This window comes from Thermobia domestica, chromosome 2, assembly GCF_964235325.1.
Source record: "Thermobia domestica chromosome 2, izTheDome1.hap1.1, whole genome shotgun sequence".
In the NCBI taxonomy this organism is placed as follows: domain Eukaryota; kingdom Metazoa; phylum Arthropoda; class Insecta; order Zygentoma; family Lepismatidae; genus Thermobia; species Thermobia domestica.
The window spans coordinates 265,692,690-265,716,048 of NC_137455.1; the positions used below are offsets into that span (position 1 = coordinate 265,692,690).

Below are 23,359 nucleotides of genomic sequence, written 5' to 3' on the forward strand. Positions count from 1 at the left end.
TTTGGAATTATTGTAGTCTATCATAACACGGATTATCCTTTCGCGATATTGGAGCCCGTGTTGCGAAAATGGAATCGGAACGGAGAGTGGTGGGCGTATTTGCACGGTGCCCACTGTTGTTGCTCGCCTTTACTGTACAGCATAGGCTTGTGTGTGAGTGCAATAGTTTCACGAACATCGCGCATGAAGTGCCAAATGGTGTGTGGTGGAACCCTGACATGCTAGACGACGCTCGCACGACCAGTCCGACACTGGGCGTTACGGTATGAGGTGGGATTGGATTCCGTGCCATCTCGTGTCTGATCATATTGACTTAGTCTTTATCAGTTAACAGTACATCGATAAAATGTTGGACCCAGTTCTAATTCTTTACTACAGATACCTCATGGAGCCCAGGATGACACATGAATGCATGTAGCACATTTCCTTTGCCGGTGCGTTCACTTGATCTCTCACTGATTGCACATCTGGTCCATGCTTCTACAACTCCACATACTAGAGACTTGTCCTAATCTGCAGTTGATGTAACATCAAGAACGTCGGAGACTCAAGACTTGTCATGCTCCACGAGAATCTCCAACGTCCTACCCCTCTTTGTTTTCGTCTTGTCGCAACCGTTCTGGACGCCCATGATGGATCTACGCGATACTGGTCATTAGACTCGCGGCGCTGCCACGCATTGCACAGAGCGCAACGTGTAACCGTGTCATATTGTTGCATGTAACTATCTGTCTGCCACATTTGGAGCTGTTATCTCTTCTTGGTGTTTCATTTTTTATTTCCAGAGAGTACGACGTTTGGGAGCTGGTTCTGCTCACGGAAACAAGACAAAAATTCTATATAAAAGAAGTCGAATTTACTTCTGGGTTATGGATTTCTCAGTATGTGGAAAAAATACACTTCAGAGCCATAATATAATAACTGTTGACTTTACTGAATACGATGTAGAAAATTGTAGAGGAAGTCATATTTAAACTGGTCAGTAGTATAATTCAAAACACTAAAAATTCTGTGTGAGGAACTTTTAATAGAAATGTAGATTTTGCTCACAACACTCTCAATTCGGTATTATTGACTAGTTCACTTATGATTTCGTATAAAAGTTTCTACCACATCCTGTAAATCCAAAAATTTGAGACTGTATGGTCTGAAAGTTCATTTTCCACATATTGGGAATCCCATAGCTCAGGTAGAAGTCTATTTTATTTCCCTTCATATTATATAATATGTGTGTGAACTTTCTCATAAGTACAATCATCACTCGATCTTGTAACAGGACACACTATACATGTACGGTGTATTCAAAATTAATACCGAGAAATGATACATCACACGAACGAAGACCAAAGTGGGTGTACAAATGCGTAATTTTGGAGCTACAAGCTGCCAAAAATCGTCAGAATAATACACATGTGCACGAAAGATGACATATTGATTTGCAATTTTATCTGTGCATGAATGTGCGAGTTTTTTGAAAACTATATTAATGGCTATAATTTCCTGAACATAGTTCATATACTTTACTATTTTGCTGTAAAGAGTATCAATTTTAACGAATAATAACGATCGCAGAGCATTTCATGTAATGAATAATTTTTCTTTTTTAATTTTCAGTGTCAAATGAGGTTCTGTCTTCTAGAAACTTCTTGTGAACAAGAAGATAATTTTCCTCCCAGCATTTCTGTCAAAGTAAATGGAAAAATGTGTCCATTACCTGTAAGTTCTTATACGGTTGTTTATGAGAATTGTAATATTAAGCTGTAACAATTTTCTACATAAATAATTGCATTTTTGTCTTCTTTCTTCCCCTCTTTTCTTTTTTCTTTTTTTAGTTTCCTAATTTACTTAAAATACTATTAAAGTAGAAAATGTACACTACCCCCGAAAAGTTTCCGAACAAACACGAAATAAAGAAATTTTCAAAATGTAACATAAGAATGCATTATAATTTGCTCACAAATAAAAGGTGAAACAGTTAAGAATCCGACGGGAGAAAAGGTCTTGGCCTGTCGTTGATGAATTAAGAAAAATAAACTTAAATACCGCGCCGCTCTGGTGGTGCATTACGTACGCGTGCGATACAAAATGGCCATTACACTGCAAATCGAAGGTCGAACACACATAAATGCCTCATAGGTGTCTCTTAAGCTGCTCTGTATATTTCTCTCTCAGATCTCACTGTTGGGAGTTGTCTACTGCACGCTAGTTGTTGTGTGTGTGTGTTGAAGCGAGGTGTAAAGTGTTCCCTATTAGTCAGCATAATGCCCCGTACGAAAAGGGAATTGGGCATTGAAACGAGAGCAAAAATAGTTACTTTACGTGAAGAAGGCTATACAATACGGGAAATAGCCGCAAAAGTGAAAATACCCCATACTACAGTGCATGATATATTAAAACGATTTGCTGAAACAGGGGAAAATGGGGAAAGTCGCTCTCGAGCAAGATTTGGAAGGCCTAGAGCTACTATTGCAAGGGAGCACAAGTACATTATAGTGACAAGCAAACGCGACAGGTTGAAAACAGTGCGCCAAATACAAGCTGAAGTGAACGAAACTCGCGAAAACCATTCAGCTATGAAACTGTCCGGACGCGGTTAGTTAATGCGGGACTAAACGGTCGTGTAGCAACTAGGAAACCGCTCTTGCGCCCTCAAAATAAAAAGAAGAGATGGCTGTGGGCAAGGAAATTTGCAAGCTGGGGGCAGAGCAGTGGAACAAGTGCTTATTTACTGACGAATCAAAGTTTGAGCTCTTCAGTCATAGACGCAGGGTTTTCGTGCGTCGCTCCAAGGGCGAAAGGCTGCTTCCGTCGTGTATTTTGCCAACGGTAAAGCACGGGGCTGGTTCTGTGATGGTGTGGGGTTTCTTTGGTAACAATCAAGTGGGGGATTTATTGCAAATACAGGGTACAATGCAGAAAGAACAGTACCATCAGATTTATATCAGACACGCAGTGCCATCTGGGAAGAGCCTCATTGGTAATGGGTTCATCATGCAGCAAGACAATGACCCAAAACACACATCCCGACTTTGTAGAAGGTATTTGTCAGCAAAAGAGCAACAGGGAGATCTCAAGAATATGGTGTGGCCTCCACAATCACCGGATTGTAATCCACTTGAGTTACTGTGGGATGAGCTTAATAGGGCAGTTCGAAAGATGCGCCCTCTAGCAAGAAACACTTATTTGAGTGTCTTCGGAAAACCTGGATAGCAATCACGCTTGAAACTCTACAGAAACTGATACGGCGAATGCCCAAAGTCTGTAAAGCTGTCATGACAGCACATGGAGGCTACTTTGATGAATCAAAGATTTAAATTTTTGACAAAACAATGGTCCATTTCTGTTAAATTTCTGTATATTCCTCTGAAATACGTATTGTAGGTTCCAGATAAAATTAAATTCCATTGATATGTCTTTGTTTCTTCTCGAATACACGTAAAGTGTACATAAACCTACTTTGTACGGAAACTTTTCGGGGGTAGTGTATATTTAAATTAATGTATACAGTGTAGCAATTTCAAATAAGAGACTGGAGCAGTAGAGAAAAAGAGAATGAACGTAGAGAATTTCTTACCTTGGATCATACAAAGCACGACCGTCCCGCACCATACATGGTTGCGCCTGGCCGTCAGTGCATAGAAAGATTGCTGAAAGTCCTTTTATGGAATGCTGTTGAAAACCCTTGTTGTAGCTCTCTTGATGGCCGTTACGTTATCAAAGTATGAACATTTGAATGCAGACTTAAGTTAAGGAAATAGAAATAATCGCATGGGGCCAGATTTGATGAATAGGGAGAGTGGGACAACACAGATCCCCTTTTCAGACAGTCTTGCACAATCACGGTCTTGTGACTTGGGGTATTGCAGACGCCAGTAGTTATCACCCCAATACTCGAACCTCACACGTGATACATTAACAATGAACAAGAGCTTGATTTGGATTTTGAGTGGCGCAGTTTTTTGGCTTCGGGACAGTTAGGAGTCTTCCATTCTGCACTGATCTTTTGTCGACGGTTCATGTTCAAAAACCACAGTGACAATATTCAGGAGGAAGTTAGGGTCGGCATTGACAATGGTAGCAAAATCAGTTCTTTGTAGTGATCAACATTGTCCCTTTGTTGATCATTTGTTAAGAAATGAGGCACGAAACGGGCGCAGACTCCTCTTGCTGAGATCATGAGTATTTGCCGCTCGGTTTCTTTATTCACGTGCAAATCATCAGCAGGGATTCAAAATGTCTCATTTCGGTCTTCCGTGAATAGTATCTTCACTTTCTCCACTAATTCTTATTTCTCACTGTTCTTATTGTACCCGTAGTTTTTAGTTGACTCCTGTCCCTCACTGAAACGTCTGTGACATTCAGATACACGTTCACACAAGGTAAACAAGTGGCCCCATACACTTACTACAACATTTGATAACTTTCTGTAGCAGTCTCACCAAGACGTACACAAAACTTGACGTTCGCTCTTTGTTCCATGTGAAATCAAGACACAGCTTAGCAACATCTGTCTGCACTCACCACCGCCACACATATAACTGTCAGTCAATATGCACATGGTATCAGTTACTCATGAAACATTCCTCTTAAGTTTGCACCACATCTCACTTGCAGTTTCGGTTTCCAATTGCCGCAATATGTGTATATATATATATATATATATATATATATATATATATATAACATTCCAAATATGAAATGTGTCAGTGACACTCTATAACCGTATTGCCACATCAGTATCAAAAATGCAATTTGTTACTAAATTTGTACAAGTAAATACATTTCATAACTATTACGTGTTAACTTCAGACAATGTAAAACTACGATCAGGAATTCTAACTATCCGACTACTTGCAGATTTCCGTAATTCCTGAATATTACTTGCTCTTCCGGGCTTTCCCCTAGGGTCTTGGTCACGGAAAATAAAACCAGAAAGAAGAGAAGAAAAATAAAATTAGAGTAAAAAATGGAACGGACTTACCAAGGGAAGAGCGGTGCTGAAACACTGCCAAGTTCAACGATCATGCGTCAAAAGGTGGTGATAGAAGTTGCAATATGGCAGATTCGATTTGTGCACTCTCTTGTTCTCTAGTGAAAGGTTGCCTTCTCGTGCTTGTATTTTTGTTGTTGCACCAGAATTTTGTAATTACTGCGTCCCATTCATCACTTAACCATCCGTCCTTTAAATTTAATTTTGGGTTTTCTTAAAGAAACCAGCACGAGCTAGTAATCTTTCACTAGAAAGCAAAAGAGCGCACATATCGACTGTGCCACATTGCAACTTGCATCACCACTATTTGACGTGTTATCGTTGAACTTGACAGAGTTAGTTCCAGCACCTCTCTTCTTCTGATAAATGCGTTCCATTTTATTCCCTGATGCATATATTTTTCTTCGTCGTGTTTTTATCCGCCATGACCAAGACTGCAGGAGAGAGTCGAAATCTCGGAAGTACAATTAATATTCAGTAATTACAGAACTCTGTAATTATAATAATATTTACGTGTTAATTTTACGAAAAATATATTGACAACACCAATAACATTCATACTTCCTGTAAATAAGACTGTGTAAAAGGAATTATTCATGTAAAATGATAAGATTGTGCGATAAACAGACTTATCTAATTCTCGTTACACCTACGCTATATGCTTGCATGATGTTATTGGTTTATTTTCATAGTTATCTTCAGCTTACTGTACAAGTTCTATGCTTTCCAACCTCGCAGAAAACATTAGGCAATAAGAGAAAAAGCTGCTTTAAAGATATTGCAAAAATAAAAACCAAATTATATATCAAGATGCTACAGTTATATATTTGTGAGTAATTCCTTTTGACAATGAGATCTCGAAAATTACAATCTCTAGATACGAGCTATTTTCACTATTCGAAATTTTGTGTAGATTTGTCATTTCTCATTGAAATTTTGAAGAAAGAAAAAAAAACCTTGCCGTAATTTTTCTTTTCACTGTTTTAAGGGTTGTTTTTAGCCCAGAAGATTTACATTGTCGCTAGGGCGTTGCTAAAGGAAACAAATACAGAGACGGAAAAATTACGGTGTTTTTTTAACTATCATTCTCCCGTTTACAAGCGCCAATTTCGACCATTCTTATCTTCTTGTTTCAGAAAGAAACGTCAGCCCGAAAGTTTTAGCTAGATATTGAATTTTCGTAAAGCGAAAACAACTCTCCAGTATATTTCTTGGTTTTAGGAGCTATTTGCCTTGTGTCAAATGAGCGTCGAAAGTAGGAAGGTAAATGATGCCAGTGTCATTATTTCACATCATGAAACGTATTATTTCAAACTCATTCGTAGCTAAGCGGTTAGTGAACTCGTCTTTGGCGTGGGAGACTGGTTGAATTCTATGTTAATCAATAGTTCCACGTTCCATATAGCCGCGCTTCTGTAAGGGACGCTAAACGAAAAAAAAAAATCGAAACGTATTATGTCGTGTCTTCTTGTCCTTAATAATACCTATTTTTGTAAAACCACATTTCATTCGTTTGTCGTGGGTCATTTCATGAAAACTGTTCTCCATCTCGGTATATTAAGCAACATCATTTATAAACAAGTAGTTCCAAGAAGTGTTATCAAAGGGCTTCACTAGGTCGTGGTATTTTTGTTGGCAGCTCTGTATATCTGTACTATTTGTTTCATGTTGATCTTAACGAGAAAACATGCATCTATATCAATTTACTCCCATTGTGAGTCCTGCCGTCCTTCCCATGTCTGTAAAGGAGCATACAGATATAGTGAGAAATTGGGAAGGACAGTCATGCTCATATCAAAATGATAAGCTATGTAAACAGTGTAGGTTCAGCTAGTAATATTGTTGGGAATAAAACATACTTTTAAATTTCATGTTCGAGAGCAAGTCGTGAAATGCAGAGTCAAAAAATGCTATTGCGGTGAAGATCAAACTTTTTATCCGGCGTAAAACCAGTGCGTTAGCCATTTGTTCCTAAACTAACTATACCGCAATTGCTGTTGTGTGTGATAAACTCAGTTGTCTACTAATGGTGGCTAAATCGTAACAGTAAACGGCAAACAACTTAATCTGCGCGTCACGCTATAATCCTATCAATAGTCACGCTAATAGATGTCGCTACATTCACTATCGCTTACCTGTGTAGCGAAGTTCTTGAATAATCGCATAACATAGAATGGAGTTTAGGGTGGTTGGTGAGCAAATTCAAATAAACAAATAAGTAAATGAAGTGTATTAAATGTAAACAATTAGATTTTTTTAATCAAGCACAATTTTAACCTACGGTGCACAGTATGTCGAAGGTGTCGGTGGAAGAACTGATTAGCAGTGTAAGGGGTAGAAACATCGCTATGAGTGATTATTAATATTAGACACTAATTCTGCCACAGTTCATGTGGTTTGAATATCTGAATACCGTCCTTAAATGTGAAAATAAGTGACTAGTATAAGGACGAATTGTTACCATTAATGGTTAGCACACTGACATGGTGAGTTGAAGACCCGGGTTTGATCTCAGAAGTAAAGGGTACAAATGGATGAATCAAGTTGCAGGATGAGACATAGTGTGCCTGATAGAGGATGTGAAAATATGTGTACATGCAAAGTTATAGCGGCTATGCGCCATAACAAAAGGAGGGGGTCTTAGTTGGTAGGAGAAGGGCTATGCTGTTATAGAAATACATCAAATAAACTGTTAAATCGTAAAAGTAGTGAAAGATAGACAATGCAAACGTTGGTAGTTTCACATATTGGCAAAAGAAGAACGGGCAGAATAGATCACCAATCTCAGCCGCCATTTCGAAATTGCGATATTTTTTGAAATGGAAAGATAGTCATGTGATCTATCAATTAAGGTCAGAATGTTTTCAAAAAGTCAATTATGAACATTAGTGATCGTTCTCTGTACTTATTTGGAAGATGTAGGATCATCTTTATAGTTATTTACGAAACTGATACTCGTGTTAAGTTTGGAGTATCACAAAAACACATGTACACCTAAGTTAAACATAGCTAACAGTAAAGTTTGATATCCAAGTGGTATATTATTACATTATATTACATTATAATTTATGACATTACTTCCAATTTGCTTCATATAGTGCCGAAAAGAACTGCTTCGGTCTGAAAGAAGTTTTTTGCGCCCAGGGTGGTCATTTCGAGCATGTGTTGCGATAATATTCAAAGGGATAAAACAGGCCATGATTCATCAGAGGTTAGTGATATGACAAAACGGACAGCAGCATTGCATTCCTGTTCAAAACATAGTCTTAAGACATGTGCCGCATGACTACCTTTCCATCTCAAAAATTGTCACAGATTTCAAAATGGCGGATTTCAAGATGGCGGCGTAGGTTCGTGATCTACTCTACCCATTCTTCTTTTGCCAATAAATCCCAGAAATAATTAATTTTCGTATTCACTCAAATTTGGTGTGAGTATCGCTGCAGGTAAATTAGAACTTTCTTTACATCACCAGCTATTCAAAAATTTATAACTACGGATCGCATCACTGCTGTAAAAATATTTTCACGAAGGATATAATTGTTGTATGGGTACAGCAGTGAAATAGAGATCTGATTTTTTTTAAATGGATGTTTTCAAAGGGTTTACTTAACGTTAATCACATCGTAAGTATACCTTATTGTATTTTTCATATCTTTTACCTGTATTTATTTATTTATTTATTTGTTTGTTTTTTCAGAATCCCATTCCAACCAATAAGCCAGGCGTGGAACCAAAGAGACCTCCACGTCCAGTAAATATTACTGCTCTTGTCAAATTAAGTCCTACAGTCCCCAATCAGATTACTGTAACATGGGCGGCAGAATTTGGACGAGGATACACGATATCTGTGTATCTAGTAAGAAAATTAACTTCTACAGAACTCCTTCAGCGTATGAAGGCGAAAGGTGTGAGGCATTCCGATTACACGAGAGGACTAAGTAAGTATTAACCTGTTGTTTTATTGTAATGAAATCTGATCTCATGAATAATGTAATTGCCTTATCTATTTTTGGCATCATTCAAATTTTGTGTAACCTAGCATTCCTAGATAAATACAAAGACACTTTGAGGATTAAAATCTCATGACTTTTTGAAAGGGGAAAATAATTGATTACTATTATCTATAAAGAAAATTTTAAAGTCGTGGCAAGCCATACAAATTATTACCTAATATAAAATTATTTCGATGGTAATTTTATGAGTCATTAATGCGTTTAGATGCAAAAAATTTTTATCGAGGCTTTATTTATTTTGCCTTTTAGTGCTTCTTTTTTATATCGGTTTATATATTTTTTTAAAGTTTTTATTTTATTCTTTTTAGTGCCTTTTTGAAGTCTCTTCCAAGTTTATATACATTTTTTTATTATTCCGTTACCTAGTAGTTTAGTTAGTCCTAAGCTAAAGGTAGGACAATCTCCCTATAAAATAGGCCTCCCTACAAAACATACGTGAAGAAATGCGTAATAGTAATTTATAATATATATATATATATAATATTAGAGATAACAGTCTTCTTTGAGAATAGTTTATTACATTATTAAAAACCACAACACTCTCTCACGTAGTCTGAAATGTAGTTAGCCTTTTGCGCATGAAATGGCGTTAATGTCCCATATCGCAAGGTGTATCAGTCGCAGTTAATCTGCCTTAATATCATTAATAGCTGATAGTTGAGGCTAGTCAATGTGAAAAATGTTGGAATATTTACCATCAACTCATTGCTGCTGTAACATAATATACTCCTTCCTTTCAGAGATTAATTCATATTTACTTACAACCGGCTGAAAGAAATGAGTGTTCGTCAATGATTAATTTCCTTTCTTTCTCAGTAACTACATGCAGTGTGGAGTACTTTTGGTGTATGTTATGTCTATTTTGCCTATTTTATAAGCCTATTTTTAGTTCTTGGTTTACTATTTTTCGTCTATGTTTCCTGTTTGAAATGCATAAATATCTGCACCTGACTAACAACAAACCTATAGGAAGTCATAATTGCCCATTGGTAAAACGCTTTAATCTGGTGACAAGAGTCGAAGATTTGATCCCAGGCCATGTGAATTTGGGGCAGACTATATTGAGAGAGAGGGAGAGAATTTCAAATGGGTGGACAGAGATGGATACATTCACATACCTAAGATTAGAATTGGAGAAACAAATTATGGGAAAACATCCACATTCTAAGGAAAATTGTGATTTTGTGAAGCATAAGATTTAAACTTTTCCAGTAGTAGTATGTTAAACATACAGTAGAAGTTGAAGAAACAAAAGTTTTTAGTTTTGCTTCTCACGATTATTCCTTATATGCTAAAGGAGGTGGATGTTTAATAAAAATGAATGATTGTGAAATTAAAAGTTTGAATCTGCTACCGGGAATCGAACCAGGGAACACGCGCACCATAGACACACGCAGCACCCGTTAGACCAGCATAGATAGCTTGTAGAAGATCAAGACTAATGTGCAAAATAAGATTTTCCATAAATAACTATATAATAAATAACTATATAAATAACTATATAAATAACTATATAATAAATACATAAATAACTATATAAATACCTATATAATAAATACATAACCCCAATTTTCATGCCTGGAAACTGTGGAAATTCTTGAAATATGCGAGAACATAGGTAGTTTAAGTAGCATTCTTTGTAGATGAGTGCTAACGTCGTGGCTTCTTGACTGAAAAGTTCTTGGTTCGAAACCCGTCTCCGAAACTTTTTTTAAAATTCTCTATATGTTAAGATCTCACTGCGCAATCATTTCATGCTTCAAGAAAAGAGTTCACCACCTTAAATCGACAATTGCGGATATGATGCTCGCAGGTTCAACTGAGAAACTTTGATTCTTATGCTTCAAGAAATCACAGTTTTCCTCAGAATATGAATCCTGCTGATCATTTATTTCTCAAATTTTAACCTTGCATATGTAACTGTATTCCTCTCTGTCCCCATATTTGATCTCTCTCACTCTCAATGTCGTCCTTCATGAACTCACATGGCACGGGATCATACTTCCGACTCTTTGAACCAGATGTAAGCGCTTTATCAATGATCCATCCTGACTCCCTATAGTTTCGCTGTTAGTAGGCTGCGGACATCTAAGCACGTAAAACAGCAAACATATACATAATAATAGTATATTTCCAATTTTCATGCTTCGAAAGTGTTGGCATTCTCGAGATATGTAAGAAGAACATGGTTTATCATGTAGCCCTCTGCATGGGTGAGTGGTTAACGTCGTGGCTTCATAATCGAAAGGTTCTTGATGCAGAACCCGTCTCCGAAGTCTGTTGAAAGAATATTAACAGTACAACAAAAATATTATCACTTTGGTAAAGTATATAATACTGAACGAAAACTTGCTTGCTCAGTATAACAGAATACAGAAACCATATATGGTAACGTTACATAAAGAAGAAAACAAATTTATTGAGAAATTTGGCAAATATCCTGATGTAACTATGTAAGAGAAAAATGAAGGAAAAGCATGTTCTAATATATTTCTCGGTTTTCAACGAAACCTTCCGAGGTTTTTTTAAAAAAATGAAACAATTGTTTGTTAAAAGTATGTTCCGTCTTAAATAATTCCGACATATTTCTCCTAATGATATATTTCGTCATATTTAGCACTAATACTTTCCCCGTACATTTTGCACTATCATCTTCATTTGAAATGTAGTATGTGTCATCGAAGCAATTTCCTCTCTCACTCTGTCTCTCTCTCTTTCATGTGCTTATTGGAAGGAATCACTGATCTTGCATACTCCTTCTACAAATATTCACACAAACCTTCAGTTCTGTGTTTGTAAGTGTAAATTAAAATGGAATCACCTTAAATAGGTTGTATAGAGTAAGGAGGAAGAGGAGAGAAGACTTACTGTGATACCTTCAATGAAAGGAAAGAACAGTAGATAATGTTTGCCATACATCTTTTACATATTTATTCAAACTGTGTTGATCAATTTTTAACGTTTACAGAAACATGTAAGTGGTTCAAAGTGCTCGAAGATCGTTTCTGTTTCGTTATTAATAAAGCTATATATATATATATATTATTGTATTATTTTTTAAAATATATTTTTACTGTTGAACTAATTAAAGATAATCTATTTCAGTAAAAGAAAAACTCAATGAAGACGCTGATAGTGAAATTGCCACTACTTCGTTGCGTGTTTCTCTTATGTGTCCTCTTGGAAAAATGCGGATGACAACACCCTGTCGAGCTACTACATGTTACCACCTTCAGTGTTTTGATGCCTCTGTTTATCTACAAATGAATGAACGAAAACCAACGTGGATGTGTCCAGTGTGTGACAAACCAGCGATATATGATAGTTTAGTGATTGACGGGTGAGTTATCTTTTGTACTCAGCGCCACACATATTGAGATTCCAGGAATTAGTAAAACGTAGGTCGCCGAGACGAAGCTCAGTTTCGATTTAAATTACATTAAAATAATTACAATCATTTCTTGCTTACTCAGGAAAAAGTTATTTCCTTAGCTCATGTGAGAAACAAAAAGGTTAGAACTAAATCGTTTTATTGTCTCTGTGCATTATTGAATAATCTGAAAGGGAAAACAAATTTATATATACCTACTGGTGTAGCGACTAGCTCACTCACTAGACTAGCTCACACTCATCTTTGCTGCACGTGGCGCCAGTTTCTATTCCGAATGGGAAAATCATTAAAATTTGAACTCATTAAAAGTGGTTCTACCTTAAACTATAGCTACACGCCTCGTGTAGTGTCGGTACTGAAAAAGGACGCTAAACTTCACCAAACAATTTCGGAAAAGAGTTGAAGAATTTAATGTAATTAATGGAGAAGAGTAGAAGAAATATGTAGTCTACTAAGCTTTCCTGCAAGCCTATTTAGGAAAGTTATTGGTTGACACACTTTTTCCCAATTGCCTAATTTATATCTTTGTCTTATCCTAGTTCATATTCCGTGATTCCTCTTTCCCTTCTTGATGTCTTATTATCTTTTACCAAACGCAATTTGATCACTTATTACGTCATTTAATGTGATGCTCTACGCAGTCAAAACTTGATAATTGTCTTTGTATCAATTTTTTTGTTCTTTGCTCTGTGAACTGAGGTTAGTCAAGGCGTTTTCATCGCCTAACGTTCTCGTCTTCTGCCGGAACGTCTACCCCTATTTTTACTTACAGAGTTACTTATATAATCAGTGAGCGCAGATTGCAGTTTGCATGATTTCGATAGATAATTTTCGTTGTTAATTTCTTAGATGTGTAAATCGGAGTGTAGACACAAATGTGGAATAATCGAGTTATCATCTGTAATAATTTCATGTTAGAAAAATGCAGTAACATCTCTCATATTTTCTGGTACATTTGAATCCTCAATAGACGGCCTTGTTCTTCGAAGTGAAGGCTCAGTGTTTAATGTTGAATAGTAAAATGTCGTACAGGTCTAGTTGGATATCCCGTTTAGAATGTAGGTAATGGAATAAGGTTTGTCCATATTAACGTGTGCTACAAATTTCAAACTGAAATGACTTAGTATCTTAGAAACTTTTTATGCTTGGGGGCAGAGCGTAGCTCATCTGAAATTTGTAACACCGTGTATTTAGACAACTCAATGATGAATTTAACTAATGAAATAATCAATTCTTTTGGATATTTTCGACATCGCACCACAAGCTATCAGGACTCGAAATGGTTTTAATTATAAAGATCTACTAAATCGTAATGGCACAGAAACTTAACCATTATGACTATCCAACATCGTAAATAGGTTTAATACTCACAGGTAGTTCAGCTTTGACAATCTCCAATCGATGTCTTTTCACTATGCGATCTTAATTCCAACTTCCCAGTACACTCTCCGTACTCAACCAGCACAACCCCTTTCCGGGATTCAGATGCTTCCTGGTTATAGCGTAGAGCTTAGCTCAGGTCTCCTTATGAAATGCTTTACTTCGTTATTTCCGTATAGGAAAACTTCCTATAACTGTGGTGTGATGCCTACGTTATCTGTTTTTATTTTCCTGAAAAAAATAGTTTGAATATCGCTTCCTTGCATTACAATAAACAAATAAATTTACAAAATACATGTGAGAATTTTGGGTACTTGACAGTATTTTGGCCGTGTCCAAAATTCTAAGTGCACACTTCGATCATGCAATTTCAAAGTATGTAATTGGAGTGCACAGTAGACTCTATACTTCATCAAATTAACTTTTGATCCACATTTCATTCCGGCACCTTATCGTGATAGAACATGAAACATTGATAACAAAAAAAGGAGAATTTCACATGCTCAAAGAAAAATAGTAATAAATATTTTCAAATGAATAACTTTCCGGTTATGTTAAAGACAAAATTACGGTACAGATTGTGCTTGTTCATGTATGCTAACGGCTGCAGACATTGTATTTGGTCGTCGCACCTACCAATATTTAACATTTTGCATTTCTCGCGCTCATTTTAACAAGAGCGGAGCGGAAAGACAATGGCTATATGCATAAATATTATGTTATGCACAAAATGAACTCGTAATAACCTAGTAACTCATATGTGCAAAAACCACCAAACTATTGCAACTGCCTATTTTTATTAAGCATGTTTGCACGAGGGAATATTTCATAACTCATCGGCAGAAGAGTAGCACTCAGAGTTAAAGTGCCGATTAAACTCATTACGAACGAAGGCACGCAGTTAACAAGAGCATTAGCACACCAAAAACACTGTGGGAAGCGCTATTTACAGTGAATGTGACACAAAACTACTCTGGGAAATGCATAATGTATTATATCTTAAAGTTCATATTATGTATAATTGCTTCCTGTACGGTGGATTACGTGGCAGTGACACTTACCTCATTTGTTCTATTTCTATTACATTGCATTAATAATTAAGTTACTTAGATGTTACTCTTTCTGTGTTAAATGTGTAAGTTTTACCCGTAAATCTTCGAAATAATATTTCCATATTCTTAATCTACACTATAAAGTAATACTTACAAGGATGATAAGGAAAGAAGTGGTGCAGTTCTTGCAGAATTTGCAATAAAAATTTGCAGAATTTGAGGAAAAATCTATTATGTCACTTTGAATATACCTTTGTGTAGGATCACAATTATGCAGGCTGTATAGTTCTGATTAACGTAATATAGTAAAAATAACAAAATAATATGCTGTGATCCACAGCAAGTGAGATGCGCGACTACAATCTCGGCACGTACGACTCTGTTGGTACACACTTTCCTTCACTCCCTCATGCTCCCCTTGCCAATAGTTAACTCAGTTATAAAACATATCCTCTCGTCCAAATATAACCAGATAAATAAAAATTGCTAATTTAATTAGATTCTTTTTGTGGAAATTAAGAGACTGTTTTATGAGAAAATGTAGTATGTGCGTAATGACTTTCGTATTGTTCAACTACATGGAAGGGATTCAACTACAAGTCATATATTCGCACTTCAAGAAAACTTACCCTAATGTCTCAATGGCATTTTCAAAGTTTGCAGAAATGGGACCGCGTTATTGTGTTTTAGCTGGATCTAGTGGCACATATTCAGTCTGTATACGTACTTCCATTTTAGTACAAATGAGGATCATGACAAGGAAGAGAAACTATTACATGAAAGGTTTCTTCAAGCTAAGATTATTCCAGGCACTCGAATGTTAAATGTGATTCTTTCAGTACCTGAAAGTGAAATAAGGGTAAAACATTTCTATTTTCTGATGAAAGCATGGTCATGTATATTTCTCGAGGTAGTGGAAGTATTTACTTTCAGAACATTTGTGGTTTTGTGACTTGTGAATACAACCGTTTGTGGTGGATAGCCTGTGTACTATCTACAGACGAACCAAATGAAGATGCTACTGTTACTTTTCGTCACCCTCAAGGACCTTCACCATGATTTTACTATCCTGACCATCCTGATATATTACCAGTACTATCCACAGCAGTTCTTTCAACTGTCTATATAACAACTGCAACTGGACGTAAATATAGATCAATCCCTAGGATTCATATATAGCTTCACATAGCTAAGATAAAGATTGTAAACATTAAGAACATACAGATGGTGATCCGAAAAATGGAAACACCTAAACGAAATTGCAGCTTGCCAGATTAATATGGTGTCGGGCCACCTTTCGCCTTCAGAACAGCCTTGATCCGACGTGGGATGGAGGCATAGAGGTCGTGAATGGTAGCAAGTGGAATTTTACACCATTCCTCGTGCAAGGCATCGGCCAGTTCTGTGAGAGAGGATGGAGGTGGAAATCGTCGCCGGAGTCGTGTTTCCAAGACGGAACACAGATGTTCAATTATGTTGAGATCTGGGGATTGGGCGGGCCAGGGGAGGTGTTGAACTTCATCCCGATGTTCCTCAAACCACGCTGCAACAAAGCCACCTGTGTGAATGGGTGCATTATCATCCTGGAAGATGGTGTCATTGTCCGGGAACAACATCCAGACCACAGGATGCAAGTGGTCTCCTAAAATTGCGACATAATCGTTGGCATTGATTCGTCCGCTAAGTGTGATCACAGGACCCAATGAAAACCATGATATGGCGGCCCACAGCATCACCGAGCCGCCGCCATGTTTTACAGTTGGGCGGAGACACTGCAGATCATAAGCTTCTTTGGGCGTTCTCCACACATAAACACGGCCCGTGGTTGGGAATAGGGTGAAGGATGACTCATCCGACCATATCACACGTTTCCAGTCCTCAACGGTCCAAGTTGCATGGTCGCGGCACCATTTGCGGCGTGCAAAAGCGTTATGGTCCCTGATGAGCGGTTTGGCCCGTGCAACACGACCCCGTAAGTTCATGTCATGTAATTCGCGGCGGACTGTGATTGTCAAAACAGGGTGGGGGAGGTGCTGATTGACTTCCTCCCGTCACTTGCTCCGCAGTGGCACGACGGTTCTGCGTGACAATGCGCTTTAATACCCGGCGTGACCTGTCACTCATGGTTTTCTTCCGCCCACTGTTCCGCTTCCCCGATGTGGTTTTCCCGTGTGTTGTGTAGGCCGTCATCACCTTCGACACTGCCCCACGCGACAAACCTAACACAGTAGCCACTGCCGTCACACTCACTCCACATAACCGCGCACCAACAATTTGCCCTCTTTGAAAATCTGAGAGGTCTCCCATTTTACACTACCTCCGTCTGCTGCAGCCACTGGACACTGCTGTTCCACTGCGCCTGACGTAGTATGGAGACCGACCTAACACACCACCACCAGCGGTCCGGCGCTGCGGATTTCACGACACCACTGCCAACCCATACATCTGACGTGTTGCCAACTACAGGTGTTTCCATTTTTCTGATCACCATCTGTATGTAAGATGTCATTCAATTTGTTGGCAAGCAAATTCATCCAAAACGTAATGCATGTCTAAATAACTCGAAAGGTGGATAATCGTGTAAATTCAAATGAATACACCAAGAAACAAATGAAGTTGATCAGAATTGCCAATATAAATTCCTTTGATTCTGGAGGTAAATAGCTACAGGCAAATGGTTATCGATCTGAACCCAGATATTCACATGGTCAATATCTTGCAATGTTTGGTTTATGTTGAATTTTGAATCAGATCCCACTGAATGCCCAAAATGCAACTGTGTGGTATTTTAGCACACATGTGGAACTACATTCTGGACTATTTTGAACAAATTCGAAGGGACATATCTGTGCGAAATTCAAAATTTACTTTGAATTTTTGAAGTATTACTTTTTATTGTACATGCTTTTTCAATATAGTACAACTTGTAGAGCAATCTTTAAGCTTTCCAATGGTGTTTGTTCCACGTCTCTAGTGCACATATTAACCGTTCTATAACAATATTTGATAATCACTGAAACAGAAAAAAAATGTCCTTGTTTTGAAATTTTTTTAAACCCTGTATGAGGACACTTTCAGGAAGAGCGGGGTAATATTTAGGATGTTTTTATCTCCCACTGGTTTTCATCACCAATTTTTACAAAAATCTGAGATGGTCAAGTCTTATGACGTGTTGATTTCACATGAAATGTCCTATTAGTATTATTATATATGTACAGTACCTAGGGTCCAATTCTGAGTAGAGAATCTGATCTCGTTTCAATAGTAGATCTTGTCCGTTAGAAGGCTTTGGAGCATATTCACACTCAATCTTCAACCACACCAGAACTACAACTATTTTGCAACATGTTCTCTCTTTCAGCTATTTTCAAGAAGTCTTGCAGTCTGCCAAATTGTCGTCAGAAGGAAATGAAATACAGCTGCATGCTGATGGATCATGGTCGGCTCTTGTGGTTAAGAAAGAGGTTTCAGCTCATCGAGTAGCTTCTCCTGTTTCTACGGTAAGTACATCAGTTCAACATAATTTTGTCTGTGCAGATTTTCGGTAGAAATCCTTGACCTAAAAGTCATGGATATATAATTTTGTAGAAAGCCACAAGAAAGAACAGTTGGACGTTTAATTACATGCTACAAGATAGCACTTGAGGAACTTGTAGGTCGCTTTCGATTTGTATAGTACAGTGTGTTCACAAAGTCTTGTCTCTTGAACTTTGAACTTTACAACTCGGGAATGAAACGTGTGACATGAATGCAGATTACACACGAAGAATGTGTTATTCTTCGGCATATTTTTCTGAGGAAATGAAATACGCCACGTAGGTAAGAACACGTGAGAAGGGTAAGGCTGGCGTTATGTATAGAAACAAAAATGATGAAAACTGTTCCGTTGTCCAGGAAACGTTTCCAAAATCCAATGCCACGAGAACGATTTCTGTAGTTTTAGACATGGCATGTGCTAAAATATCGAAACATATCGATATGTTGTGCTTATGAGTTGACCAATTAAATAGCGTTTTGTGACGTTAGCTTAATAACTTTGTTTTCTGAGAATTTCTTTTCTGCTAGCAAGACTGTGAACACGAAACTGCACCAGATGATGCGTAATGGATGTACATTATTGGAAAATGGAACGAAAATCGTGAAATATACATTTATTCGGAAAATTAGTAAAACCTAGTTACACACTGATATGGTCAGCAACACTTGTTTACTTTTTTCAGAACCGGGAATTGGTCGTCCATCGTTTCCATACTGCATATCACACAACGCCGTAAATTACGAAATACTGTCGTCAAAACAGCGCAGTTAATGCTGTTAATAAGGTACGAGAATGGCTTGCGCAAAGGGAGGATTCTGGACTTTACCCCTCTTTCCCTTCTTCAACAAGAGCTTATGGATAACTAAACATTTACGATTAAAATATGTATACAAAAATGACGCGTGTATTAAAACGATAAAAGAATTTGTGTGCTTGAATCCTCCCTGGGGGAATTTCTCTGTACGCTACTGGCGTGCATAATGTGTGCCTGAGAACTCGTAGTGTTTGCGTTTATTATAATATGCATATTTTAAATAGACCCACTACAAGTAGTCAGATGGAAAAGGTCAAGAGAATGAAAGGGCCATAAACCCTCCAAATGATCCAGTCTCTATAATATAGTCTATTACTACACACATTGATTCATATGATAAATGGTTCGTGTTGACACAATTGCAGCATGTTGACACAATACCTTTTTGTCCTTCGCACTGACCTAGTGGGTAGCTCGCGTGCCTTTGATGTACTGAGTCCCGGGTTCTATTCCCGGTGCGAAAACGTTGAAACGATTACAGTGGTTCAGATTTCAACTTAAATTGTAGCTCCACGTCTCATACAAACCTTGGTACTAAAATGGGACATTAACCCCACCAAACAAACATTCAATTTGCCATTCTCTAAATGGATACAAAGGCCTTGTTACTCAGAGCTCTAGTATCCTGAATTTCTTATAAAGTCTTAGTATTGTTTATCTATGTGGTATTAGGCTTGCTAGAAAACCGTAGCACAAATTGTTGCTGCTGCTGCATCTATTCAGAAATATTTATTCTTAAGAAGGCACTAATGATAAACACGGTCTTGCATTGTGCAAGTACGTTTCAGAAACAAAAATAAATAACAACACTGCACACAAACACAAAGAAGACATCACCAACAATCAGGCTTTCTTTCAAAAAAAATTTTCGGGAGGGGGAGGAGAAATCAAAATATGAGGGGCTGCACTGTAACACTACTTGCTAGAGGATGTACTAATCACAAAAGTGACAAGTAACCGTAGTTTAATTTACCTTAGCTTCGGTTGGATGGCATGTTTAACTCCTGAGGAAGGGGGCAAAGCCTGGTAGAAGCTCTGACCACAATCGTTCATCCATTTTACTCCAGCATTGATTTGTACTGCCCTCACCTTAAATCGGCTCAATGTCAGCCTTGACTTGGTGAAGACAGCGCTGCCAACCAACAAACAATATAAATAATTTATGAACTAATATAGCTTCAAATATTAAAATTAAATTGTGGCGTACTTCACTTCCTTAAAGAAATGTTCCCCTCCATGTAGCGGACAGTCATCGTCGGGGAGGGGGTGAAGCTGATTGGACGGCTTCATTTTTCATTCATGCATTACTCCTCATCCACATATTCTTGTGTGCCCTCTCAGCCGCGGATACCGCTACAGAACTCGGGTGGTTGGTGGGAGTCTTGGAAGTGGCTGGTTCGTTTTAAGTCTTCCTTCATGTAGAGTGGACGTGCATCCATCCCGACCTGCTGTTCTGTGCGTCCAGTGTTTGTGTTGTCCAGTGTCCGAATCTTTGAAAATAAATTTAAAAACTCAAAACCGAAAAATTAAATAAAAAAAAATGTCAAAACGATAAAAAAAATTTGCACCATTTTCGTTCAATAGGTTTTTTTTTTACTTCCAATTTTTCTTTTTCCGCGGCCATACCTTTCTGTCGACGGGAATGGTTTTCTTGCATCTCCATTTCGCTTGACCACGTCGGCCCTACGGTGAGCGCGTGCTTATGGGATAGACAGGGGGTAGCGTAAGATCTCGCAAGCGCCCAGGGATAAAGTTGTGATGTTCACACATATATAATGTGTTTAATAATAAGTTTTTGTGGGTACTAAAAAAAATCTTTAAAATCGTGTCCGGGCTCACCCTCTCGTAAAAAGAGTCATCAAGCGAGAGCGAGAAAATCTTTTAAGTTGTAGATACTGTGGAAGAGACAAGTATCGCGACGCCTGAAGTCCGATATTTTGTAATTAAAGGTAAAGATGCTGATAGTGGCAGTGCTGAAGCTAATCGGTCGAGTATTATTAAGAACTTGTCCCCTTTTCTCATTAGTAAAGTTACTATTTATAACGCTGCACAGATTAAAGATATCAAGAAATTACGGAATGACATTTTATTAGTGGAAGCGGTCGACGAGAAGTAAAACGAAACTACTGAAATTTATTTATGTATTTATTTATGGTTACATGTAGATCACAACAGGTAAATTACCTAATGATAGTGACCCAGTCAGTTTGTATATAATTAGACCATGCATGAATTCATTTACATAATTACAAATACACTTTTATAGATATGACCATTTTAATTCATGAGTCTTCAATAAGATTGCACAATAGTTCTTAGAGAACGATCGTTTATAGTAAATATGACAAGTTCAGGATGACTTTCAGCATAGGAGTTAAAAATATAACACATTCTCCTAATAAATGACATGCATAGCGTATTTGTTCTAGTTGTAGGTAAATGAAAAGTAATATTTCTAGGACGCGTGCGTTTACCTGAAACATGTAATTCTATCTGGGATAGTAAATACTCAGAGTCTATATTATTTTGCAATAATTTTATTAAGAAAATCAAGAGTTGGGTGGTACGTCTATCTTCGAGACATGAGATATCGTGCTTACGAAGGAGTCGGTATATTTTTCGAATTTCGGATATAGTCCGGTTTTCTTATAAGTTAAGTACCTGACAAAACGAGATTGAATCGCTTCAAGACGTGCTTTGTTCTTCTGACTGTTGGGATGCCATATGATTGAAGAGTACTCAAGTTTGGATCTAACGTAACTATTGAACAGGGATTTAAGAACATTAGTATGTGAAAAGTCAAAGCCAAGTCTGATTACGAAGCCAAGGTTTCTGTAGGCTTCACTAAAAATGCGATTGATATGCTTATTGAAGGAAAAGTTGGAGCTAGTAGTGACCCCTAAATCAATTACAGTGCGAACTCTTTGTATGGGAGTGTTGTTAATACTGTAATTAAATTTTAGGTTATCAATCTTTGTAAATGTAATTTTTTTTTTTAAAGATTAAGTTTGTTCGATATGCACTAAGTATGTAGTTCGCTTAGATCTTCTTGTGGTGGAAGAGCATCGGAGGGCTGGGAAATTCTTAGATAGTTTTACATCATCAGCAAATAATAATTTAGTACAATTTGGTAACACATTTGGGAGATCATTTATAAAAATTAAGAATAATAATGGACCAAGGTTTGAACCCTGTGGGACCGCTGACGTTACAATGAAACTTGCAGTTGTTATATTTTTATATATGTTGTCAGCGATGAAAGAGATATGACATTAGAAATTGTCTCGTTTTGAAAGTGAAGTTGAATGAAATAAATTTGTTCAATAAGATATCATGATCCAGTGTATCAAAAGCTTTACTGAAATCCGTATATATTGCATCAACTTCCACTGTCAATTTGCTCCGCAATGAAGTGTATGAATTCAACAAGATTAGTTGTTGTAGATCTCTTCGGCAGAAAGCCATGCTGATATGAAGATATTAAAGGATGAATATGGTTAAAAATTCTTTGATAAACGATAGATTCAAATATCTTAGCTGGAGCAGATATTAAGGCAATGGGCCGATAACTTTGAATGTCGTGGTTGTCACAGTTGGTTTTTGGTATTGGTAAGATATTCGAAATTTTCCACTTAGATGGGAACAGGGATGACGATAGCGGTTTATTAAATATAGCTAGTAGTGGATATTTTAGGATTTCAGTGCATCCTTTTACTACATATGGAGGTACATCGTCCGGGCCAGGGGAGCTTCTAGGCTTGCGATGTTTAATTGCATTTTCTACTTCGGTCAGATGCATGGGGTGAAAATTTAGGTTGTCAATTATTTCAGAAGTTTCAAGATTTGAAGTATTTTGTATGTCATAGGTAGGTGACGAGTTGCTGATGATTTTTTTGAAAGTGCTGTTTAAAAGCATTTGCAATTTCTAAGTTATCTTTTAAAATATTATTTTCAGATCGAAGAGTGTTACGATCTGATTTTCTAGTTTTGTGTTTTACATACGATCAGAAAGCTTTTGGATTTTCTAGTATATTTTGTTCACAATCGTGTACATATTTTTATAAGCTTCGTTGATTTCTCTGTTAAGGCAAGCTCTAATACTACAAAATTTTTCGTTATGATATTCTGAAAAAACTCCTCCACTTTTCCATTTTTATGGTGGTATTTCTTACTTTTCA

General features: G+C 37.3%; 1 protein-coding gene across 5 annotated transcripts in view; it reads left to right on the forward strand.

The window, feature by feature from the left end:
- The window catches only part of Su(var)2-10 (E3 SUMO-protein ligase Su(var)2-10), a 107,762-nt gene that overhangs the window by 73,878 nt on the left and 10,525 nt on the right, over positions 1–23,359 (forward strand). For all 5 annotated transcript variants that reach the window (XM_081748650.1, XM_081748652.1, XM_081748654.1 and 2 more), the window contains 4 exons: positions 1,615–1,716; positions 8,691–8,931; positions 12,112–12,346; positions 18,191–18,329. In XM_081748650.1, the coding sequence (XP_081604776.1) occupies positions 1,615–1,716; positions 8,691–8,931; positions 12,112–12,346; positions 18,191–18,329 (717 nt within the window). The remainder of the gene's footprint in view (positions 1–1,614; positions 1,717–8,690; positions 8,932–12,111; positions 12,347–18,190; positions 18,330–23,359) is intronic.